The 26436-nt window shown below is 43.0% G+C and overlaps 1 protein-coding gene across 27 annotated transcripts in view; it reads left to right on the top strand.

Moving 5' to 3' along the window:
• Window positions 1-26436, top strand: part of LOC100084433 (sarcolemma associated protein) — a 139378-nt gene that overhangs the window by 97779 nt on the left and 15163 nt on the right. For 15 of the 27 annotated variants that reach the window (XM_029050616.2, XM_029050629.2, XM_039910116.1 and 12 more), the window contains 4 exons: window positions 2793-2855; window positions 13145-13204; window positions 15268-15348; window positions 15767-15826. In XM_029050616.2, coding sequence (XP_028906449.1) covers window positions 2793-2855; window positions 13145-13204; window positions 15268-15348; window positions 15767-15826 — 264 coding nt within the window. The remainder of the gene's footprint in view (window positions 1-2792; window positions 2856-13144; window positions 13205-15267; window positions 15349-15766; window positions 15827-26436) is intronic. The other 12 variants (XM_029050631.2, XM_029050630.2, XM_029050622.2 and 9 more) reach the window with 1 other exon arrangement.

Genomic DNA, 26436 nt, shown 5'->3' with positions numbered 1-26436 from the left:
CTGTTATAGCCTGTGAAATGGATTTATTTTTTTCATGCAATCAAATTCACATCTTATATACATTTTGAAGTGTAGTAATATGTTTTTATAACTTCCAAATTACAAAATACACCATAGCAGTTTGATTAACTTAGTAATCTAGTCTTCTTGCCTGTCTTTTATTGGTTTCCCTGTTCTGGTTATCTGAATGTTTATCAAATTGGTCTATTGCTTGTTAACCGTATTCATTCCAACTTTTGGTGCAGTTATCCATTTTCTGGGGTTTTTTGGTATTATATGTTTTTGTGTCCTTACTGGATTTGTAGACTGAGGCACAAAGAAGTGAAGTGACTAGCCCAAGGTCACACAGCAGGCAAGTTACGGATCTGGGATTAGAACCCAGGTCCTTCCGATTCCCAGGCCTGTGGTTTATCCACAAGGCCACACTGCTTCTTGGTGAAGGGATAGGGGAGAGAGTGAGTTATGGTCAGGAGAGAGGGTGGTGTTGAGGTTGTAAATTTGGTTGTCAAGGGAAGGTAGTTTGGATATGGAGACTAAATGGGGCATGATGACCTGAGAAAATCGGTGCCGGTCGATCAGAGGTCACTGTGGGGGAACAGGACTGATTTGCAGAGAGAGGGTGTGTGGGAGAGAAGGCAGGTGAGGAGGTTGTGGTCAGATAGAAGGATTTCAAAGTTGGGGTGGGTAGAGATTTTACGGCGACTAGAGATATTGAGGCTGAGTGTGTGGGTGAGCTGGAGTGGAGCAGGAGTCTGCAGAGTTGAGGAGTGACAGGAAGCAAGCAGTGGAAGGGTCATAAGGAACAACCACATGGATATCGAAGTCCCCAAGGATCAATGAAGCCATGGAGAAAGCAAGAACGAGTGTGAGAAAGGGATCAAAATGGTTCAGAAAGTTGGAGGTGGAGTAACTGGAGTTGGTAGTAGAGGTGGATGATAGCTTCAAAGAAGGAAAAGAGGGGAATAGGGGAGGTGGAATGGTGCCAAAGTGGCACCGGGGACCGAGAAGGAAGCCGACTCCTCCCTCTTTCCGAGTGAGTCATGGGGAGTGGGAGAAGAGGAGTCCCCCTCTAGAGAGGGGGAGAGAGTGGGAGGGGGAGACAGTGTCACCTGGGGAGGGCCAAGTTCAGGGATGGCAATGAGGAGCTTTGACTGGACCAGGAACAGGTCAAGGATGAAGCTTTCCAGTTTATAGAGCAGGCTACACTTGGCTGAGGCTGGGGCCGGGGGGAGGGGATGGCATGAAGTGTGGGGCAGGGTTGGATGAGAGTGACCTGATGGGGAGCTGGCATGGGGAGGGAGGAGGTGAGAGGCAAACCTGGGATAGAATAGGGTGAGGATGGTGCAAGGGGTTGGGTGGAGAGAGATGGGGTGAAGGAACAGTAAATGAGAACAAAAGATGAGCGAGACTGTTAAGGCTGAGAGGATATTCAGAGGCTGGAGACTGTAGTGCTTGGAAGTAGTGCTTAGAAGCCCATCCATATGTGGTTAATTTGCCTCAAAAGTGTTTGATGATAATTGAATCATCTTTCTAGGACTCATTTATAAAAGCCGAAAATGAGAGAGAAATAGAAGGGGAATAATGAAGGGAAACTTTCTCAGCCACAATTATACCAACCAATGGTTTTTATTTTTTTTTTGAGTGCTTACTGTGAGCAGAGCATTCTGTGGAACATCTCTCCCATAGGTTTCACGCTATTCCTATAACCCCTTTTTTATGGATAGCTATAATATATTTTGATTGACCTCTCAAATTGTAATTGACATTCTTAAAACCAAACATATGGTTCCTGCCTTTGGGCTGTAAAGTTGAAGTAGACTGAGATTTTTCCTTGTAAAGTTTATTTTATATTGACATATACTTGACTGGTTAAAAGGCATAGTCATTGAGTTTCAAAAGACTTAAACATTAAATTAGCTACCAAAGTAGCAGGGAAATAAGAACTAAACATAATAATATTACTTATACATAATTCCAACTGCAGAAAAAAAATCTACTGCTACAATCCGGAGAGAACATTAACAAGCCAGTCCTAATCTTGGAATTGTGTTGTTACTGGTATTTGGAAATTTTGAAGAGGGTAAATACAATATTGTTTTCTTAAGTGAAGGAATACAGACTGCAAGCCAAAGGACACATAGGAAATATTTACAATTTGAAAGTGAACAAAAAATACAGGGATGATACTGTCTCTAACTGTTAGATAACCCTTAGGAATAAAACATAAAAATTTATTGTTATTTCTAATAAGCACCTAGTGTTTAAGTATAATGTATTTTGACACTTAAATTCCCAAAATGATTAGTTTGAAAAATCAAGGTTAATTAACCACAGGAAGGCCGTATATGATTCAGTGGTAAAAATCAAACAATGCATTTCAGCCAATATATATATATATAATAAATTTGCGATTATAAATTATATAATTTATATGTAATTTATTACTAATATTTAACTTTACATGATCTGTATATGAGTATTACTTTACTGTAAACTAAATTAGATTTTAGATATTTATAATAAATACTTTAAAAAATAAGACCATTGTACAAAAGCTACACCTTTATAAATTAAAAGCTTAAATAAGTAATGATGCAATCACATACAAAATAATCACTTTTACTAGCTACTAATTATAACTTGATTTTTATCTGATGGCCAGCAATACCTTAAGTATAGTCAACTTCTGTTAGTGTAATGCCAAATTACAAATGTGCATATGTTTCAATTTTAGCAACTTCATTATTGATTCTAAAAAACTTATCCTTAAAAGATTTTTTTTTCTTTATTAGACCACTTTCTTTCAAAGAGTGGCGGGGACTGCACTTTTATTCAACAGTTCACAAAGTGCCAGAGTGAGTACAGAGCATTTTTCACATTGACCCCATTGATGACAAATTGCCTTGAAATGCCAGGAGATAGATCAGTGATATTATTAATATTTTTTGTAAGAGGAATAAATAATGGTATTGATTGATCACTCACTCTGTGCAGAGCACTGTACTAAATGCTTGGGTGAGTACAATTGAGTAAGTGAACATTATCCTGCCCTCAAGGATCTTACCCTCTACTGGAAGAGACAGACAATAAAATTACAGGTAGGAGAAGCAACCAAGAATAAGGATGTGAATATAAATTGCTGTGGAGGTGAGATGGACCTAAATGCTTAGGGGGTACAGACTCAAGTACATAGATGATGTTGTAGGGAGGGAAAATAGGTTGAGGGGATAAGAGATTAGTCTGGGAAAGCTTCCTGGTGAGGAGATGAGATTTTAATAGGATTTTGAAGATGGGAGAGAATAGTTATCTGTCAGATGTTAAGGGGGAGGTCGTTCCAGGCAGGAGGGAGAGCATGAGCAAGAGGTTGACAGCAAGAGAGATGAGAATGAGGCTCAACGATTAGGTTAGTATTAGTAGAATGAAGTGTGTGGACTGGCTTGCAGGGAAAGAGGAGTGAGGCTAAGTAAAGGTGAAGAGAGCTGATTGCCTGCCATCAAGCTAAGAGAAGCAGCGTGGCTTAGTGGCAAGACCACGGGCTTCGGAGTTAGGGGACATGGTTTCTAATCCCAACTCTGCCACTTGTCTGCTGTGTGACCCTGGACAAGCCACTTAACTTCTCTGTGCCTCAGTTACCTCATCTGTAACATGGGGATTAAGTCTGTGAGCTCCACATGGGACAACCTGATTACCTTGAATCTCCCCCCGACCCCCCCCCCCCCCCCCACACACTTAGGACAGTGTTTTACACATAGTATGTGCTTAACAAATACCATCATTATATCATTATTATCCCAGCACTTAGAACAGTGCTTGGTACATAGCACTTAAATACCATAATTATTATTATTATTATTATCATTATAAACTGAAACTCCTTACCGTAGGCTTTATGTGGAGGTGAATGGGCATCATTGGAGGTATTTGAGGAATAGGGAGGTGTGCGCGGAAAAGACATTTTAGAAAAATGATCAGGACTGCAAAGTGTAGTAGGAACAGGAGGGAGGAGAGATTGGAGGCAGGGAGATCATGGAGGAGGTTGATTCAGTGGTCGAGATGGTGCTTGGACCATTGCAGTGGCAGTTTGGGTGGGGAAGAAGAAGATTCTGGAGACATTGTGGCAGTTTGGATGGGGAAGAAGAAGATTCTGGAGACGTTGTGGCAGTTTGGGTCGGGAAGAAGAAGATTCTGGAGACGTTGTGGCAGTTTGGGTGGGGAAGAAGAAGATTCTGGAGATGCTGTGGCAGTTTGGGTGGGGAAGAAGAAGATTCTGGACACGTGATGACAGAATTTGTCCTCTCGTCTCCACCGTCCCTTGACCCTAATGACCTGGCCATGAACTTTGAGAAAATTAAAACCGTCATGCATGATCTATCTAAAATCTCCCCTGCTCCTCTCCAGTCCCTCCCCCGCCTCCCCTTCTTCAACTCTCCCATCTTTCCCAGCAGTCCCTCAAGAGGAGATCTCCTTCCTCCTCTCAAATTCCACTCCACCTGCACCTCAACCCCATCCCGTCATACCTTATCAGAGCGCTGGCCCCCTCCCTTCTTCCTTCCCTGACTGCCGTCTTCAACCGTTCACTCTCCATTGGTTTCTTTCCCACTGCTTTCAAACATGCTCACGTCTCCCCTGTCGTAAAAAAAAACCCCTCCCTTGACCACATGCCTCCCTGTAGTTATTGCCTCATCTCCCTCCTATCGATCCTCTCTAAAACCCTTGAGTGAGTTGTCTACACACTCTGTTTCCAATTCCTCTCCTCCAGTTCTCTCCTTGACCCCCTCCAATCTGGCTTCCTCCACAGAAACCACCCTCTCACAGGTCACAAATAATCTCTTTCTTGCTTCTACTCCATCCTAATCCTCTACCTCTCTGCTGCCTTCGACACTATCGACTACCCCCTTCTCCTGGAAACATTATTCAACCTTGGCTTCACTGACACTTAGCCTATCCTTTCGGTTCTCCTCCTATCTCTCTGGCAGCTCCTCAGTCTCTTTAGCGGGTTCCTCCTCTGCCTCCCACCCCATATATGTGGGAGTCTTTCAAGGCTCAGTTCTGGATCCCCCTCTATTCTCCATCTACATCCACTCCCTTGGAGAACTGATTCGCTCCTGTGGCTTCAACTATCATCTATATGCAGATGATCCCAAATCTACATCTCCAGCCTTAATCTCTCTCTTTCACTGCCATCTCATATTTCCTCCTCCCTTCAGGGCATTTCTACTTGGATGTCCCACTGACACTTCAAACTTAACATGTCTGAAACAGAACTCTTTATCTTCTCACCCAAACCCTGTCCTTCCCCTGACTTTCCCATCACTGTAGATGGCACCACCATCCTCCCCGTCTCACAAGCCCGTAACCTTGATATTATCCTTGACTTATCTCTCTCATTCAACCCACATATTCGGTCTCTAAATCTTGTCGGTTCAACCTTCATAACATTGCTAAAATCCGCCCTTTCCTTCCCATCCAAACTGCTACCATGTCAGTTCAAGCTCCTTTCCCGACTTGAATATTGCATTAGCCTCCTTGTTAACCTCCCTGCCTCATGTCTCTCCCCAGTCCAGTCCATACTTCACTCTACTGCCTGGATTATTTTTCTAAAAGTACATCCAGTCCACATTTCTCCACTCCTCAAGAACCTCTGGTGGTTGCCCATCCACCTCCATATCACATAGTAGCTCCTTGCCATAGGCATGAAAGCACTCAACCACCTTGGCCTCTCATACCTTACCTCGCTGCTTTCATACTATAGCCCATCCCATACACTTTGCTCCTCTAATGCCAACCTACTCACTGTACCTTGATCTTGTCTATCTCGCCACTGACCTCTCGTCCACATCCTGCCTCTGTCCTGGAATGCTCTGTCCCTCTTTGTATCCAACAGATGATCACTTTCCCCACCTTCAAAACCTTATTCAAAGCACATCTCCTTCAAGAGGCCTTCCCTGATTTCTCTGACTCCCTTTCCCTTTTGTGTCACCCTTGCACTTGGATTTGAACGCTTTATTCACCCCTCCCTCAGCCTCCACACCGTTTATGTACATATCCCTAATTTGAAAGATTGATAAAATTGGTGATTGACTTGAATATGCAGGTTGAAGATGTGAGATGAGTCAAGGATAATGCCACGGTTGCCAGCTTGTGAGACGGAGAATGGAAGTAGAAATACGGTATTTGTTAAGCATGTACTTTGCATCAGAGCACTGTTCTAAACACTGGGGTAGATTCAAGTTAATTAGTTTGGACACTTTTCCACATGGGGCTCAGAGTCTAAATGGTGGGGAGAGAACAGGCATTGAATCCCCATTTTACAGATGAGAAAACTGAAGTCCAGAGAAGTGACTTGCCCGAGATCACATAGCAGGTAACTTCATTCATTCAATAGTATTTATTGAGCGCTTACTATGTGCAGAGCATTGTACTAAGTGCTTGGAATGTACAATTCGGCAACAGATAGAGACTTGCAGAGGTGGGATAAGAACCCAGGTCTTCTGACTCTCAGGTCCATATTGCTCCTCTTGGTGGTCTTGTCAACAATGATTAAAAATTGAGGAAAGGGTTTGAGAGGGTAGATGAGTTCAGTTTTGAACGTTAGGTTTGAGGTGTCAGCAGGACCTCCAAGATAGTTGCAGGCAGGGAATGTGTCTGCTTATTGTTATATTGTACTCTCCCAAGGGCTTAGTACAGTGCTCTGCACTCAAGGAATACAATTGAATAAAGATGTCCCGAAGGCAGGAGCAAATGTGAGACTGCAGAAAAGGAGAAAGATCAAGGCTGGAGATGCAGATTTGGGAATCTTCTGCCTAGAGATTGAAGTCGAAGCCATGGGAGCGAATGAGTTCTCCAAGGGAGTGGGTGTAGGTGGAGAATAGAAGGGGATCCAGAACTGAGCCTTGAGGGGCCCCCATAGCTAGGGGATGGGAGCGGGAGGAGGAACCAGCGAAAGGGACCGAAAAGAATAGGCCAGAGGGGTGGGAGAAAAACCAGGATTGGCCTCTGTCTGAGAAATCAAGGTTAGAGAGTGTTTCTAGGAGAAGGGGGTGATCCACAGTGTCAAAGCCTGCTGGGAGGTCAAGGAGGATTAAAATGATGTAGAGTCCATTGGACTTGGCAAGGGGACGGTCATTGGTTACCTTGGAGATTAGTTTCACTGGAGGGAAAGGAATGGATCGGGATTACAGGGGGTCGAAGAGGGAGTTGGAGGAGAAGAAATGAAGGCAGCAGATGAAAGCAGTTCGTCCAAGGTGTTTGGACAGAAATGGTAGTCAGGACATGGCAATAGCTGGAAGGGGCAGTAGGGAAGAAGGAGGTTTTTGTCTGGTTTTTCTTTTTTAGACTAGGAGATGCATGGGTTTGTTTTAAAGGAGAGAGGATGGAGCCATTGGAGAGTGAATGTGTGAAGATTATAGTCAGGGAGGGAAGAAAGATGGATGCCAGTGTCTTAAGGTGTGAAGGAATTGGGATAGAAGCACAAGAGGTGGGGGACAGATAATCTCTTGATCCCTTTTTTTTGTTCACAAGTATGTGTGAGGAATAATCTTTTTTATTGTCATTGTCGTTTTATTGTCGACAAAGGTTATTGTCGTTGGATCTGTACTTGGTATCTGGTGCTGTTTAGTTCCAGAAGCATCACGGCCCACTGGAAAGAGCCCAGGCCTGGTGTCAGAGGATCTGGAGTCTAATCATGGCTCCTCCATTTGCCTGCTATGCGACCTTGGGCAAGTCACATAATAATAAAAATAAATAAAATAATCGTGGTATTTGTGAAGCACTTACTATGTGCCACTGTACTAAGCACCAGGGTAGATATAAGATAATTAGGTTCCACATGGGGCTCACATTCTAAGTAGGAGGAAGCGTGGGTATTGAATCCCCATATATCTCGATTTCTTTGTGCCTCAGTTTCCTGATCTGTAAAATGGGGATTAAATACCAGTTCCCCCTCCTCTGGCCCCATGTCGGGCAGGGATGGTGCCTGACCTGATTATCTTGTATGACCCAACATTTAGTGTAGTGGTTGACACATAAGTGCTTAACATGTACCATCGTTGTTGGCATTATTATTGTCATCATCATTAGTCATATTTAGATGCAAACAAGGTTTTGAGTTTCACAAGTGTTATTAAATTACATAGGCCATGCAGAATGTAGCAGAATGGCTAATAAAATGATGGTAAAGCACTTTACAAATCAAGCGCTACCTGAATACTTAATGGTCTTATGTTAGGACTGAGGTTCTGTGGTCTGTTGAGACTTGTAAATTTTGTTTCAGTGATTTGGTTTTTAAGAGAAAAGAGAATATTTTGATTGTAGAACTCAAACAACCACAAGGAGCTAGCTTTTCTTACAGGCATTTATTTGAAAGAAGAAGCTCTCTTCAAGAGTACATAGATCTTCAGTGTGACTGTTTCGATCTGGCCCAAAGCAGTTACTCAGATTTTTGTCCATACAAGGAGATGGACAAAAACTTAGAAGATGGACAAAAACTTAGAAGTGGTCTGAAATGGAAATCATAAAGCTGGAAGGCGAGGCATAATACAGCCCTTCCACAGGCTGGGTTTTCCCACCCTGACCTTGAATTCTGAAGCCCACAGTCCAGATCTGCACCCTGAATCCGGTAGGACTTTGGGGGGCTATTGCCCCATAACTCTAGTGAACAGGCTTATGCACAGTTGTCGCTGAGGGGACTGCTGCACATGCCCAAACTTATGGCATATGCAGCAATACCCCAACTACCCCTCTAGGCTCCAAAAGATTGAGGAGACATGGGTGGAAAAGACCTGGAGATGTCTGACTGTCTAAACCCAGACACCTTTTAGGGGATAGAGTGATTCGCCAAATCGGTCATTTGGACATATAGGCTGAGCCTGGTTTATCTCAGTAGTAATCTTCAGAGAGTACGGTTTGCTTAGCAGAGGTTTACAACAACTGAGCCGAGCTAGATGGAAAAGCATAGACCAGGCCTCAGCAACCTTTTTGGGTGCCATTTGGAGAGGGGCCATGGAAGAAGTTGAGTGGTTGTGAGTTGATGCCTGCCACTCATAAGTTGTCCTTACTCTGGCAGGGTGGTTTGGTGTGTTTCTGCCACAGCTCATATTGCTCTTCTACCTCCAAGTCCCATTCCTCCACAGTGCCCCTGCCTTCTGAGTTTAGGTGAACAGAAGAGAATGGCAGAGGGCCCATCGTCATCCTCATCAGTGGTATTTATTGAGCGCTTACCATTTGGGAGAGGACAGTACAACAGACTTGGGAGACACATTCTCGGGAAGGCAGTAGGGATCTGGGTGATGCTTGAAGCCACATGGAACTTGAGAGCAAGGGGACAGGTGGCAACCCCTGTCAGCCATGCTAGAGTCTGATTAGCCAGGCACCCCCTAGCATGACTGTCAGAGGAATTGTGATGTGTTGCTTTTTACCCACTTAGTTGGCCGATGCCAGAGTTGGTTACTCTACCTTTGAATTTGATTTCTAATGAGTTTCATTGGTAGTAAATATGAATGTAATGCTAAATTCTGAAATAATCAGATGATCTAAAAATATAAATTTTTCACTGTCCTTCGATTTTTAAATCTAGATTAAATGCACACTGGTAGTGAGGGTTTTTTGTTTACCTATGTGTGGAACCTATAGATTGCCAAATCCCATTTGACCGATTGGGAATGTATTTGTATGGAATTAGGAGCATTTCAATCAATCAGTAGTATTTATTGAGTGCTCACTGTGTGCAGAGTACTGTACTAGGCACTTGGGAGAGTACAGTGAAACATGGTTGGGAAACTCATTCCCTGCCCACAATGAGTTTACAGTCAGAATAATCTAAAGAGATTCATTTCTATTCCCATTAACTAATAAAAGTAGTAACATATTTCATTTTCCTCAGGAGGGCAGTTTTATGTTGCATATTCCCCAGGGCAGGCCTGAGGATGGAAGTGTATTTTTCAGGTCTGTTGAATTTAAGGGTTCCATCTTATTTGATGGGCCTGTCAGAGAACCGATGGAATTTGCTGATGGAGTATAAGTAGGGTTTGAAAGAGAGGGAGGAGTCAAGGACAGTGAGCTTGAGGGATGTGTTGTCAACTGTGGTGGGAAGGTTAGATGGAGGGGCGATGATTGATTTGGGGCATATTGAGCTGGAGGTGCCAGCAGGACATCCATGTAGTAATATCCTGGAGGCAGAAGGAAATACAAAATACCAGGAGAGAGGTCATGCCTAGTGAAGTAGATTTGGGAGTCCTCCTGCCTTAGTAGTGCTTGAAACCATGGGAGTGGATGAACTCCCCAAGAGGGTCGGGGTGTGTGTGTGTGTGTGTGTAAACCTGAGAGGAGAAGGGCATCCAGAACAGAACCTTGAAGGACACCCACAGTTAATGAATGGGAGGAACAGCAAGAACCGGCAGAAGAGATCGAGAAGGATCAGCCAGAGAGGTAGGAAGAGAAACAGGAGAGAGGTATGTTTAGTGAAACCCAGGTTAGTATTTCCAGGAGAAGGAAGCAGCTTAGAAGTCAAAGGAGGATTAGGATGCAGTAGATCGTTTAGATTTACTAAGGAGGAGGTCATTGGTGACCTTGGAGAGAACAGAGTCAGTGGAATGGAAAGGGTGGAACCCAGGTTGTTGAGGGTCACGGAGGGAATTGGAGGAGAGGAATTGAAGGCAGCACATATACACAACTCATGGATGGAGGTTGGACAGGAATGGGAGGAGAAGAGGGAACAACAGCTAGATGGTGCAGTGGTATCCAGAGAAGGTTTTTTTGTTTTTTGTTTTTTTCTAAGGATGGGGAAAGGTGGGCATGTTTGAAGGCAATGGAGGAAAGAGCCATGGGGAATGGTAGTGGGAAGGATAAGAGTGGGGAATGAGGGCGAATGGGCAATGTTTTAACAACATTGAGGAAGAAAGGCCTTTCCCCCCAGAAAGCCTAAGTTATAGTAGAAAAATCTCTAACTGGAGAATATTTTCTGACTACTTTATCATTCTCTTTTGTGGTTTTTTGCATCTTATTTTTGCCTAAGCTATTATTCTATATGTGGTGTAAAATATCTAAGTGTAAATGTGTATTACTCATACAGTACTACAGTGGTAAGCTGCTCTTTCAGTTGAACCTGTCTGCAAATATTATTGTCAGATGTGGCTTATTCAAAGTAATTGCAAATATAAAATGTAAAGTTATATAATTGCTTGAGCCCTAGCCCTGTTTTTTGAATAATTAACCATTACTTCCACAGCTGGGGGCAGTACAGGTAAAACTGGCATGGGGTGCCCAGGTCCGCACTGTGGATCTCCAGAGCACCCAACCTAAAATTGGAAATGGTGTCACTAGCCTCCAACGCTGGCCGGCATGTCCTCTAGGATGACGTGGAATACAATGTGTGATATATGTGCATCAGAGAAGGGGAAGCAGCATGGCTTCCATGAAAAGAGCAGGGGCCTGGGAGTCAGAGGATCTGGGCTCTAATCCCTGCTCTGCCACTTGTCTGCTGGGTGACCTTGGGCAAGTCACTTCGCTTCTCTGAGCCTTGGTTACCACATCTGTAAAATGGGGATAAAATCTGGCTCCCTCATATAGACTGTGAGCCTCATGTGGGACAGAGACTGTATCCAACCTGATTATCTTGTCTCTATACTTAGAGACAAGATACAGTGCCTGGCCCAGAGTAAGTGCTTAACAAGTGCTAGTAAAAAAAAAAAAAAAAAAAATGACCGTGGATCATTTCCTGTGAAATCTATGAAATGTTTCTCGTGTGTTTGTTTACTATATGATGTTGAATACTAGCTCTTATTCTGAGAGTTTGGAAGCTCATTCCTGTTTCTGAGTCCTCTCTGAGGAACAGGTTGGCTATTTTGGTGTAGTCATTTTAGAAAGTGTGGAAGTGGCATTTTCGAAGGAAAGAAATAAACTCTGCAGTAAAACCACAACAATTTTGAACAGAGTTAAAGAAAATATCAAAAATCTGAATCGTAGAAGTATTTTTTTAAAATGCGATTTGTTCCAGTGCTGAGGGCGTGTGCCTGTGTCCTACATTCCTGGTGTCTGCTGGTCTGTCTCTTATTGCTTCTTTAAATCTCTCTGGGGTAGCTGGATTCACAAAAGTGGTCCATTCTGCACCTTCCTCCCCAAGCTCCCTCTTTGTCTTCTCTCTTAAAACCCAGAGAGTTTCTAGATTAACTGAGGCCCTTAAAACAGTCCCAAGGTCCAAAGCTTCCTACTTTAAAGTCCAACTCTTCCTCAGTGCATTAGGGAGGGCAAAGGGAGGAAGCAGGATGAAAATACCCTCTTCAAAGCATCCCAGATTCTGAATGAGTGAATTTTTTCCTAATCCTCACCTTCCCATTCTCTGTATTCACTTCCCTGAGGATCAGTCAAATGGAAAAATGGTTAAAAACAGAGAACGTGAGGTTTCTTGATGGTGCTGTAAAGGATATGGCAGTAAGAACTGTGAACCACTTACAGGTGGACGTGTACATTTTTCAGGGATTTGCAGTCAGTGGAGATGTTAATTTTTTTCACAACTCTTTCAAGTATGATCAAAAGGATATGAGAAATATTTATTACATCTCCAGTGTATGATATTTGTGTAAATGCAGTCGTCTGTGCATTTCTCTCTCTGAAAGTAGTTAAAACATAATGGATTTCTTAATGAGAGAAGTTGTTAAAAGATGATCTTTCTCTTGACATCAAGTCTAATGTATATAAATGAAAAATAACCTGTAAGAATCCTGCTTACTTAATGTATGCAGTAATACAACTGGACATTAAATATATTTTTCTAAACTGGCTGTATGTATAGGTGCCAAAGTTAACTTTTTTCCTTTGAATAGTCATAGTTATATTTATTAGTTTCTTCTTAAGAACCATGTAAAAATATCCTGTAGACCTAGCAATCTCCAACATTTTAGAGAAGAAAGGTGATGAATAGAAAAAGTAAATCTTTTTTATTTTTTAATTCTGTATATGAGCAACTTTTAACATGCTTTATCCATTGGCCCGTTCAACTTAAGTCAGATTGACGTTTTTGTCCAAGCCTGGTAGTAGGGGTAATATTATCAGCTTTAAATTTGGTCATGGAATGTGAGCTACATAGCTGTGTACAGGGAAATGCTTGCTTAATTTGAGCTTGGATAGTAAGATTTATTTTCTTTGGCAGACAAGCTCATAGACGAGGGACATCTAACCAAAGCAGTGGAAGAAACAAAGTTTTCGAAAGGTTAGTTTTTCTGATTGTTATATAGATTGCTCTGGCTTTTTTGAGTAATTTGGACAAAATGTACATACCATTTTATGTCAAGCAATTGGTTATTTTTATGATCTGTTTCAGCATTAGCAGCCAACGAAATTTACAGTTTATATGTAAAGTCATAGGTATGCAGCTCAACCTCTAGTTGAAATTTTCCTTATTTAGGTTTGGGCATTTATACATCGGTATTCAAGCTTGATTACCAGTTTTGAACACCAAATTAATGTTTTGTGCATTATTGCTTTTAGGTGTTAAAGTTCTGGGGTTTTGTTTAAATTCAGATGCATTTTTCTTTGATTTAAACTTTAGGTACCCTTTATTTGCTAAGTATAAATCTTTGTGTTGAAGCTGAAGAATACTTGCTGCTGTTTTAAAACTAAATTTTATTGCCTAATTTAGCTTTTTGACTCATTTTATGAGACCAAATTTTAGAATAAGGTGAACAATTATTTAATTTTTTAGTTAGATTTCTTTGGCTTCTTTCCCTCCTAAAATATACCAAAATATTCGATTTTCCCCTCTACTACTGATTATTTAATTTGGGCTTTTGCCATGTATCTGAATATATAGGATTATTTAAAAAATAATTTTGTGATAGAGTGAATGGAGACCTAAATTTTGCAGAGGGAATTTTATTTGTGTGGTTCATTCTTTGAATATATTAGTTTGCTAATCCTTTAGATGTTTCTGGGTTCACATGTTTTCTAAACGTCTGTGAACTACAAATGCCATATTTGGGAAAAGAATGCATACAATACACTTAACCGTAGCATCATCCTGGCATATGCGTTTTAAGTTTCAGAATGACGAGCTATTTTTAAATGTACATAATAGTTCATTCCATCTTGATAAATAAATGTGATGAGGACAAATTTAAAAATAAACTTTGCCTTTCAAATAAGCTTTTAAAATGCTAGTCTAAATTAAAGACAGTATACTTTTATAGGGTTACAATAGAGAGAATAAACTCTCCTTTGTTTAATGTACACCCCAGAAATTAGTTCTGGAGGTGCAAGACAAAACTAATACTCATTGTTACCTCTTGATTGCTGCTTTTTGTTTTGTTTTTAATCCTCCTACCTTGAAGCTTCAGTGGGCGCTCCCTAGTTCTGGTATCGTGGGATACCAGAACAACATTTTCATGGTCACCGACCCACAACCTCTACGCTTTGTGTAAACTTCAATCACGTCTCCTTTCAGCCTTTGTTTTAGGAGATTGAAAGGTACTAATCTTTTCAATCTTCCACCATATAGAAATGAGTCCATTCACCTGATCTTTTTGTTTTCTGTACCGTTTCAAGGTCAGTCATTGTGGAGTTGCCTTTCTTCCCATTTATAAAAATAAAAAAAAATCAAACATAAAATGTTCTTCCTGGAAAGTTGGCAGCCAAGAGTAGCTTTGCTGCAGTTATTAGTTTAGAGTGCCTAGGGTGATAGGTTTTAAATCTTGCCTATTTCTATTGTGGATTTTTCTACATGGTTCAAGTAATTGAAATAAAATCAGTTGAAATGCAAGTTCATTAGAATATTGCATCATTTTAACTCAAATTTTTATAATTATGTGTTTGCAAATATTTCTAAAACTAGTGTGGTGTTCCTTCAATTATTTTCATTTTTTTGAGCTATTTTTTTTTTTAAATCATGATACAGTATTACGGCTGTGTCCTGGAAATTTCTTTTTATTTGTTGTGGTTCTCTGAATGCTTTAGCAAAACCAGCTGCATATTGAGTTCCAACTGGCAAGAGTTCAGCTTTGAACACAAAGTCCCAGCTAAGCACAGAGCAGCTATGAGCCATGTTATATTTTAATATTAGCTATGTACCCCTAGGAGAGCTCCATTTTGGAATGGGGTTTGAAACCTGGAGAAAGGTTTTCTCTCCATTTTTGAAAAGCAAATGCTTTTTATTAATTTAAAGAGTGGCTTAGTTTTCTGAAGTGTACATTCCACAAGACTAAAAGCTGGAAGCCTAAAGGAAAGATTTGCAGAAGGCATTTCTTCCATTGATAGGCTTTTTATTTTCCCTTTCTGCAGAAAACCAAGCAAAAGCAAAAGAATCAGATTTGTCAGATACTCTCAGTCCAAGCAAGGAAAAAAGCAGTGACGACACTACAGGTGAGTTTTTAAACCTAGAGTATACAAATATATGTTTGTGCTAAGCCCTTAATACAGTGCTTTGCACTCACTAAGCACCCAATAAATACGACTGAATGACAGTGCTCGTTGAGACATTTAAAATTATTGGGCCCTGAAATTTTAATATAGCGTGCATAAATTTCAAATAATGCATCTTTAATTAGAACAAACATTTTCAGAAAGGAGTTCCTACCTGGGACCTGTACCATTTGGTTCTAAGCAATGCCCCCTGTAGCTGAGAACCAAGTTATCCAATTGATTGTATCGTACTGGCTGAAGATTACTCCATGCAGGTTCTCAGTTTGGCAGTCTCAGGACCCAGGCTCGTCGGCCCTTCCTGACTTCCTTATCATCGGCTAACGGTATTGACCCTATTTAAATTCTGTTTTATCCCCAGATGCCCAAATGGACGAACAGGACCTAAATGAGCCTCTTGCTAAAGTTTCATTATTAAAAGGTAATGTTTTATCATTTATTCGGCTATGTTTGAAAATCTCTTCTCAGTATCACTCTGTGCCAGTAACCCGTGCACATTTTATTTGAAGCATTTTAATTTAATTTAAAATACGAAGGTGGCTGTAGGAGAAGTAGTAAGCGTTTAATTGAAAATGTCAATACTGCTGCGGAAGTTATATCCAGAAAGTATTGGATTTGAAGAAAAGGGATCTTGTGTAGTGTAAGTTAAATAAATGATGGAAATGAAGGGTTTTTTTTTTCCTCAATTTACCTGAGCCTTATTGAAAGATATGACTATTAGGGTACTTGTATCATGAGCCAAAGATAGACAAACACATTGGTATCTTTCAAAAACTGTAATAGTGCCTGATGTCTCATTAGCTTGTGATAATGTTGTATCCTAAAGTATCCCAAGAGTTCTCAGGCCATCCTTTAAAAAACCACGTACTAAAACAGAAGCTAAGGCAATGGTTAAACTTCTAGTCCACCAATGACTTTGGGGTACTAAATAGGAAAATACAGACCTCTACCAAATAGACTTTCTTCTGCTGCACCACAAATGACCTCCTGAAGCAGGTTTCCCAGTACTTGCTGGGCAGTTTTAGGGGAATGGTATTTTAGGTTGGATTAGACCTGGTTTATCAGAGTGCTTTCTTAATAAAATGTTTTTGATGGTACACTAACAGTTTTGCTACTACATTGTTATTGTTTATAAACTAACAAAATTACCTGTTCTTTGAATGGGCTGGGTGGATGACACACAGCTGCTCATGCATCTGTTGCCGAATTGTACATTCCAAGTGCGTAGTACAGTGCTCTGCACATAGTAAGCGCTCAATAAATACTATTGAATGAATGAATAAATGCACATAGGCAGTTTCACATGCACTCAGTATGTTAATTTACCTGCTTCTCTGCAGACAGGCACTTACGTGCTCACGGGGTAAAGGACTGAGAAGAGAGTCTGGAGAGGGGTGTCACAGGAAGTCAGCCTGCAGGTGGTTGTGGGGACCCCCAGAGGAAGGCACCTGAGAGAAAGAGGGATTACCGATAATAATAATAATAGAAATAATTGTGGTACTTGTAGACTGTAAGTTCGTTATGGACAGGGAATGTTTCTACCAACTCTATCATATTGTACTCTAAGAGACGTGGACTGTGTCCAAAGTGACTATATGCCTGGCAAAGAGTAAGTGCCTAACAAATCCATTAAAAATAAAAAACAAAAACCAAAACACCCAGGTCCTCTGACTCCCAAGCCTGGGCTCTTTCCACTAGGCCACACTGCTTCGAGTTAAGGAGTTTATGGTTCTTGGAGCTTGAGGACAAAGATAGTCCAGGATAAAGGATGTCCAAAGAAGGGAGGCTCTAGGCCACTTGGATTGTCCCAAAAGGCCAGTGGCTTAGCTCAGTAGGGCTCTTCTCTGAAACGTGGCCATCACACCAGTAATAGTAATAGTGATGGTGTTTATTGAGCACTTAATGAAGGTGTTGTACTTTACTGAGAGCTTGGGAAAACACTACAGAAGCACCAGACATATTCCTGTCCACAGTGAATTTACATTCTAATGGGAGATGGCACAGACATAAAAATATCTACAAGTGGTGATATCATTGAATTCAACATTTCCTTAAATATGCATATTTGCACACCAGCTGAGACTGGGTAAGAATAAAAACAGAAGTACTAGAGGTGACTGTTGGCTTAGTATGACTTGGGGTGTTATTTTTTTACATGGTATTTAAGTGCTTGCTATGTAGACACAAACTAATCGTGTTGGACACAGTCCATGTTCCAAATGGGACTCAGTCTTAATCCCCATTTTGCAGATGAGGGAATTGAGCCACAGAGATGTGAAGTGACTTGCCCAGGGCCACACAGCAGACAAATTGCAGAGCTGGGATTAAAACCCAGGCCCTCTGACTCCCAGGCCTGTGCTTAGGCCTAGGTCGTACTGGTGTTGGTAATAAGTCAGGGAAGTCTTTTTGAATTAGGTGGGATTTTAGAAGGATTTTGAAGGTGGGGAGAACTGAGGTCTGGTGGATTTGTGGGACAGGAAGTTGTTCGCTGGGAGACAGTGAACATAGGGTTAGGGGCAGATAAGACAAGAGCAGAGTACATTTAATTAGGAAATAGCCTTGGGAGGAGCAGAGAGTCCTCTCTGGGGAATAGTGGGTGAGGAGACCCGATCTGTATAAAGGAGCCGATGGAGAGTCTGGAAGCCAATTTTGAGGGGGTTTTGTTTGATACGGAGGAGGTTGGGCAACCACTGAAGCGTTTTGAGGAGAGGGGAGGTATGTGCTAAGAGACGTTTTAGGAAAAGGGCCCAGGCAATGGCCCAGCATATGAACTGAAGCGAGGAGAGGCTTGACTCAGGAAGACCATTGAGAAGGCTGATATTGTAACCTAACCTTGATGTGGTCAATCTTGAACCAGGGTGGTGGCTGTCTGCGTGGAGAGGAAGGGACTCGTTTGTGAAATACATTTGAGGGAAGAATCGACAGGATTTAGCACTTGATTAGCTATGAGGGTCGAATTACAGCGAGGAGCCAAGGAGGACATGAAGATTGCAGGATTCAGCTACAGTTAGGAGGGTAGTGATGTCAACAGAGCTGTGAAGAGAGGGGGGCTTAGGTGGAAAAGTGAGAAGTTCAATTTTGGACGTGCCAAGTGTGAGGTGCCAACAGATCATCCAAATGATGTCATTGTACTTTCCAAGCGCTTAGTACAGTGCTCTGCACACAGTAGGCTTGGCTTATTGGAAAAAGAATAGGCTTGAGAGTCAGAGGTCATGGGTTCTAATCTTGGCTTCACCACTTGTCAGCTGTGTGACTTTGGGCAAGTCACTTAACTCCTCGGTGCCTTAGGTACCTCATCTGTTAAATGGGAATTAAGACTGAGCCCCACCTGGGACAACCTGATAACCCCAACGCTTAGAACAGTGCTTGGCACACAGTTAAGTGCTTAACAAATACCATCATCATCAATAAGTACGATCGAGTGAATGATGAATGAATCTTAGAGGCCAGGGGATCTGTGAGATTGCATAGCAGGATAAGAGGTCGGAGGTAGAGAGGTAGATTTTTGAGTCATTCGCATGGAGAGAAGGCGGTGAAGAGGAAAAGACCCAGCACAGAACCTTGCAGGAAACCCACAGTTAGGGATGAGAGGTGGAAGAGGAGCTAGGAAAAGAAACAGAGGAATGGTCAGGAGAAGAATCAGAAGAATAGCAAAATCGAGTTTTTAGGAGGAAGTGGTCCAGTGTCGAAGGTGACCAAGAGCCCGTTGGACTTGGCTATGCCAGCTGGGATGATGGGGTCGGCCACCCCACTAAGCAATATTTAGCATTTATACTATTGTTAGTCCAAATTGTGCACATAAATCAGTGATGTCATTTTTGTTCATCAGTATACAGAGGGGGAACTCCCGGAGGTGAGGGAATATATTTTTGTTATTACTCGTAAAGTCCTCGAACTAGGACCTTTGTGACCTGTGACCTTGGGACATTTGATATTCATCCCACTCCCAACCCCACAGGACTTATGTACATATCTTTAAATTATATGTTATTTATTGATTCATATTAATGTTCTCTAACGCCCCTCTAGACTGTGAGCTCATTGTGGGCAGGGATTGTCTCCATTGCTGTATTGTACTTTCCCAAGCGGTTAGTATAGTGCTCTGCACATAGCGTGCAATAAGTACCATAGATTGATGGGAAGGCATTTGTCAATCGGGGAATATGGAAAAACAAATCAGCAATTCAGAAGCAATGAGCTATTATATCACCAAGGTGGTGGTTATGATGATCTCTGACTCTTCAGTGATTATACTCACATTATCACCCCTTGCAATGGTGTTATAGCCTTAGAAAGTCATAGTTTTTGTTAAGAGCTTAGGATTCAGAAAAGATGTTCAATAATTTATCCAGTTTTTTTACTCCTGTAATTCGTTGGAGAAGACTGTTATAGAGCTGCTTGTTGTTTTAAGGTTTTTTCCCACCAGTTTACTCCTAAGTAAGAAAAAATGCTTATCTCATATTTCAATATGGTTGCCTATCTTTGGTAACGAAGTCCTTTTTTTGTCATCTGCTGCAGTTGAAAGATTTTGTAACTCAGAATTAAAGATAGCTAATGTCTGTAGAAGAACGATTGCAAAGCAAAATGACAAAATTAAAAGCAGGACCCACTCACAAAAAAGTATATACCTCTGGGGGCAATCATGGTAGCCCTAATTGATAGCAGTGGCTTGTTTTCAATCAGCTGCCTTTCATTTCTTTGCATTATATAAATAATAGGAATTAACATTACTTATTGGAAACAACTGCTTTTTGTGCAAACAAAAACTTGATTTTACTCTGTCATCTAATTTTAATAATTAATGTTAATGAGTCAGTAGCTCTTCTCAGGAAACAGATTAGTTTGTTCGTTTTGAGTAATTTAGGAGAGTCTTGTACGTGAATCTTTATGTGGGTTTGACTTTTCACTTATTAAAAGTCCTTAGTGCCTGAGTAGTGCCCTGTGCCTAAATTAGATGCCTAATTCGTAATGTCCCCTTTTCTGGTAGTATTCAACATGAAATCATTAACATCTCAAAAAACTTCATTTTGTTTTCTGATACTATTGGGTCTGTGGGAAAACAAAAGTTTAAGAAGTGGGGAAGAGAGTCATCCAAAGATATTTCCTGTTGTGAGATTAAGGATGTGTTGCAGTGGCATTTCCTGGAATTACGGTCCATTTTTATCTAATTCAGTGGCACAGTTGTGAACGATGAATTAGATGTGTCTTTATACATTTTGAAATATGAAAATCTTGGTTCACTTGCATGGCATGTGAACTTGGGAGGTGTTAGGTGCCTCTCGATTGAGAGACAGCATGGCGTGGAGGGGAGAGCATGGGACCTGAGAGTGAAAAAGGTCATGTGTTCTAATCCAGGCTCTACCACTTGTTTGCTCTGTGGCCTTAGGCAAGTCACTTCACTTCTGTGTGCCTCAGTTATCTCATCTGTAAAATGGGGTTTGAGACTGTGAGCCCCACGTGGGACAAGGACTGTGTCCAACTTGACAGGCTTGTATCCACCCCAGTGCTTAGTACAGTGCCTGGCATAGAGTAAGCGCTTAACAAATACCACCATTATTATTATTAGTTGATTGAACACAGTTTGGACTACGTGTTAATTGTGTGTGCTGTTTGCAAAACCCTTAATAGATGTAGTGATAAAGCACTGTTTCTCCCATGTAGAAGAATGAAATGGCTTTTCAGCTGAATTGTCTGTGTTTCAGCTCTGTTAGTACTAATTAAATATCCAAATTGAGACATGTTTGCTTTTGATGAAAGAAATCCTAAAACTTCGGAGCATATGGGCCAGTGATTATTAAGGTAGAAGGCTTTGTCACATGGACGTGGGAGCCCTGAGAATATTCTATCAGACAGTCTGTAGCTAGTTTGCTAACTGATGCGACTGTGATGGGTTCCTGTCTTGCCTCTAGCCAAGTAATCAAAATAAATCTCTTCACTCATCCCCAGAGCTTTTCAACCAAACTCGAGTTGCTTCACTAGAAGGTACTCTGGTAAAGACTTCCCTACAGTTTTGTGTCTTATTAAAATCAAAGTGTTTGAATACCTCCGTGGAATGTGACTGTTGTTAGCTACGCGATCTCACTGTCTCTTTTCCCATAAGAAATGGGAAGGATCTACAAGAAGCTTCAGTAGGATGCTTGGGTTTCCACCCCCTGTGCTCCAGTGCAGTGCTACTGCTTCTTAGGAATTTTTGTTAATGGCATTTGTTAAGCGCTTATAATGTGCTAGGAACTGTACGAAGCACTGAGGTAAATAGAAGTTTGTCAGGTTGGATACAGTCCCTGTCCCACATGGGGCTCACAGTCTTAATCCCCATTTTACAGATGAGACAACTGAGACACAGAGCAAGTGAAGTGACTTGCCCAAGGTCACACAGACAAGTGGCAAAGCAGGGATTAGAACACAGGTCCTTCAGACTCCCAGGCCTGGGTTCTATCCACTAGACCATACTGCTTCTCTTTTGCCAGACCCAGCCTGCAGTGTTCTCAATAGATGATAGTTTGGAACCCAGAGTGCTGCTCTGGAGAACAAACTGCCCCATTCATTCATTGTCAGTCAGTCATATTTATTGAGCGCTTTCTGTGAGCAAAGCACTGTACTAAGCTCTTGGGAGAGTAAAAGTATAACAACAAATAAACCCATTCCTGCCCACAAGGAGCTCACAGTCTAGAGGGAGAGACAGACAATATAAATAAATAGATAAATTACAGATGCATATAGATATGTGTATGTGCTGTGGGGATGGGAAGGAGGACGAATGAAGGAGCAAGTAAGAGTGGCGCAGAGGCGAATGGGTGTGGTGGAGAGGAGGGCTTATTCAGGGAAGGCTTCTTGGAGGCGATGTGCCTTCAATAAACTGGGGGAGTGAGTGGGACTGCTATTCCTGTGAAGCGAAGGGATCCAGCCTGGGAGAGGTCTTCCCTGGGAGCAGGCCTTGAAACAGCTAGTGTGGCTGGGGAAAAAAAGAGGGAGATAGGCGTGCTGGGCTCACAAAAAGTTAGAGGGACACAACTGGGAAATGGTTGGAGTTTAGCAGGGAGTCCTTTGGCCGCTTAAGGCTGGGGCCCGGTACAGCCTGGCGTGCCCATTCTCCCCAACCTCAAGGCTGGGAATGGGACAGAGCAGCAACCCAAGCCCTGCTGAAGTTCCAGCTTCTGGTGAGCCCCTACATTACTGTAAGGGTCAGGGCTGTCAGCCCCAAGACGCTGTTCCCCATCCCCCCTCCCAGAGTTGACACCCTTGCCTAAAGCCCCGTCGGTGTCCTTAGCTAGTTGCCACTCCTATCCTTCCCTCCCTCTCCCCTCTTTTGGCCCTGCTAGTCAGTTGAGTGATTATAGGACTGGATGCTTGACCTTCTTAACGCTACATCAAATACTTAAAAATAGTACATAAGCCAAAGTATCTTAAGTCCTCTTTGATGTGCTATAAGATACTTATGAGACGGCTGTGTGTCTAGGGGTCTACATATTTAAAATGTCAGTGTTGCTATCTATTTCATACACACTCGTCTGTAGAAAAATAAAGTTTTTATTTAAATATGATCTCGATTAGATGCTTCACAAAAAGAAGAGCCAAGTGCCTGGACTGAGCAAGCATAGGTCAATTGCTTTATATAGTCGGCCACTCTTCAAGCATTATCCTGAAAATTGTAAACACGCGCTTTGTTTGGGACATTTGGAATTGTATTTACAGAAGCTAAAATAAATTTGGCTCAACTTGGTAGGCTACTTTTGCTTTTTTCCATGTATCTTCATCATCCTATTTTAGTGAGATTTGTCACAGAGAGGTATGTTTTAAAAACATACAACAATTCTGAGCCAAAAGTGGATCCTCGGAGACTTCCACATCCATATGGATGTACCCGATGACTCTTCTGCCGCCCGCCTGCTATCCCTCCTCAACTCTGCCGACCTCCTGCTCCACCATACCGCGCCCACTCACCGACTCGGTCACACCCTCGATCTCATCATCTCCTACCACTGCACTATCTCCTCCCTCATCAACTCTGAAATCCCTCTCTCTGACCATAACCTTCTCACCTGCCTCATCTCTCACACTCCCTCCCCCTGCAAATCTTTGCTACTGCCCCACAGAGACCTCCGCTCTCTTGATCCCATCCGTCTTTCCAAAAGCATCTCTCCTCACCTTGCCACCCTGTCCTCACTTCCCACTCTCGATGATCAGGTCTCCGCTCTCAACTCCACCCTCTCTACTCATTTCAACTCTCTCGCCCCCCTTTCCCTCCGCCACTCTCTCTCCACTAACCCACAGCCCTGGATCACCTCCCCTGTCCGCCTCCTACGCTCCTATGCTCGAGCTGCTGAGCGCTGCTGGCTAAAGTCCAAGCACCAAGCCGACCTCACACACTTCAAATTTATCCTTTCCTGCCTTAACTCTGCCCTCTCCTCCGCCAGGCAAAACTTCTTCTCCTCCCTCATCGACACCCATGCCCGTCACCCCCGCCGATTGTTCCGGACCTTTAACTCTCTCCTTAGGCCCCCTGTTCCTCCCCCTCCCTCATCTCTCACCCCCAATGATCTGGCCACCTATTTCCTCACGAAAATCAACACCATCAGGTCTGAGCTCCCCAAAGTCACCCCTCCGCCTCTCCCCTCCCCCCCACCAACCCTCTCCCCTACTTTCCCATCCTTCCCTGCAGTATCCTCAGAGGAGATTTCCTCCCTCCTCGCAAGTGCCACCCCCTCCACCTGCGCCTCGGACCCCATTCCCTCTCACCTTATTAAAACCATCGCCCCTGCCCTCCTCCCTTCCTTAACTTCTATTTTTAACCACTCAATCTCCAATGGCTCCTTCCCCGCTGCCTTCAAACATGCCCACGTCTCCCCCATCCTAAAAAAACCCTCTCTTGACCCCACTTCCCCCTCCAGTTATTGCTCTATCTCCCTACTACCCTTCCTTTCCAAAATCCTAGAACGAGTCGTCTACAATCGATGCTTAGAATTCCTAAACTCCCATTCTCTCCTAGACCCCCTCCAATCTGGCTTCCGTCCCCTCCACTCTACCGAGACTGCTCTCTCTAAGGTCACCCATGACCTCCTTCTTGCCAAATCCAATGGCTCCTACTCCATTCTAATCCTCCTTGACCTCTCTGCTGCCTTTGACACTGTCGACCATCCCCTCCTCCTCCATACCTTATCTCACCTTGGCTTCACGGACTCCGTCCTCTCCCGGTTCTCCTCATACCTCTGTGGCCGGTCATTCTCGGTCTCCTTCGCTGGCGCCTCCTCCCCCTCCCATCCTTTAACTGTTGGAGTTCCTCAAGGGTCAGTTCTTGGCCCTCTTCTGTTCTCCATTTACACTCACTCCCTCGGTGAACTCATTCGCTCTCACGGCTTTGACTACCATCTCTATGCAGATGACACGCAGATCTACATCTCCGTCCCTGTCCTCTCCCCCTCCCTTCAGGCTCGCATCTCCTCCTGCCTCCAGGACGTCTCCACCTGGATGTCGGCCCGCCACCTAAAACTCAACATGAGCAAGACTGAGCTCCTCATCTTCCCTCCCAAACCCGGTCCTCTCCCAGACTTCTCTATCACCATGGATGGCACGACCATCCTTCCCGTCTCTCAGGCTCGCAATCTCGGTGTCATCCTTGACTCGTCTCTCTCGTTCACCCCACACATCCTATCCGTTACCAAGACCTGCCGGTTTCACCTCTACAGTATCGCCAAGATCCGCCCTTTCCTCTCCACACAAACGGCTACCTTACTGCTACAGGCTCTCGTTATATCCCGGCTAGACTACTGTGTCAGCCTTCTCTCTGACCTCCCTTCCTCCTCTCTCGCCCCTCTCCAGTCTATTCTTCACTCCGCTGCCTGGCTCATCTTCCTGCAGAAACGATCTGGGCATGTCACTCCCCTTCTTAAACACCTCCAGTGGTTGCCTATCAACCTCCGCTCCAAACAAAAACTCCTCACTCTAGGCTTCAAGGCTCTTCATCACCTTGCCCCTTCCTACCTCTCCTCCCTTCTCTCTTTCTGCCACCCACCCCGCACGCTCCGCTCCTCTACCGCCCACCTCCTCACCGTCCCTCGGTCTCACCTATCCCGCCGTCGACCCCTGGGCCACATCCTCCCGCGGTCCTGGACACCCTCCCTCCTCACCTCCGCCAAACTGATTCTCTTCCCCTCTTCAAAACCCTACTTAAAACTCACCTCCTCCAAGAGGCCTTCCCAGACTGAGTTCCTCTTCTCCCTCCACTCCCTCTACCACCCCCCCTCACCTCTCCGCAGCTTAACCCTCTTTTCCCCCAATTTCCCTCTGCTCCTCCCCCTCTCCCTTCCCATCCCCTCAGCACTGTACTCGTCTGCTCAACTGTATATATTTTCATTACCCTATTTATTTTGTTAACAAAATGTACATCGCCTTGATTCTATTTAGTTGCCATTGTTTTTACGAGATGTTCTTCCCCTTGACTGTATTTATTGCCATTGTTCTTGTCTGTACGTCTCCCCCGATTAGACTGTAAGCCCGTCAAATGGCAGGGACTGTCTCTATCTGTTGCCGACTTGTTCATTCCAAGCGCTTAGTACAGTGCTCTGCACATAGTAAGTGCTCAATAAATACTATTGAATGAATGAATGAAACCAAACACAAAACCAGGCAGCAACAAGATAAGGCATTTTCCATCCTCTTTTGGCATCTCAGCTCAAATCATCAGTGGTATTTATTGAGCATTTACTATATGCAGCGCACTGTACTAAGCGCTTGGGAGACTACACACAGAAGAGTTGGCATCTCTGCCTACAGGAGCTTACAGTCTATAGAGGGGGGAGAGAGACATTAATAGAAATAAATATGGTGTATTAGTTTTGTTGCTCATTGCTTAAATTTGCTGCCATTTTCTAGGTGAAAGGCATGCTATTCCAGTAGAAAAGCCGCCTCCATAGGTCCCATTGAAATGTTTATTTCACTGTGTCCAGTTTTTTAAGAATTTTTGGGTTAGTGTGCTTATGACATTCACTATCTCCTTAGTATTTGCTCCAGCTTAATCTCTGGCCTTCATTATGC

This window comes from Ornithorhynchus anatinus, chromosome X1 (genome assembly GCF_004115215.2).
Source record: "Ornithorhynchus anatinus isolate Pmale09 chromosome X1, mOrnAna1.pri.v4, whole genome shotgun sequence".
In the NCBI taxonomy this organism is placed as follows: domain Eukaryota; kingdom Metazoa; phylum Chordata; class Mammalia; order Monotremata; family Ornithorhynchidae; genus Ornithorhynchus; species Ornithorhynchus anatinus.
Note: the sequence above shows the minus strand (reverse complement) of the source record. Positions and strands in the feature narration are given on the sequence as shown.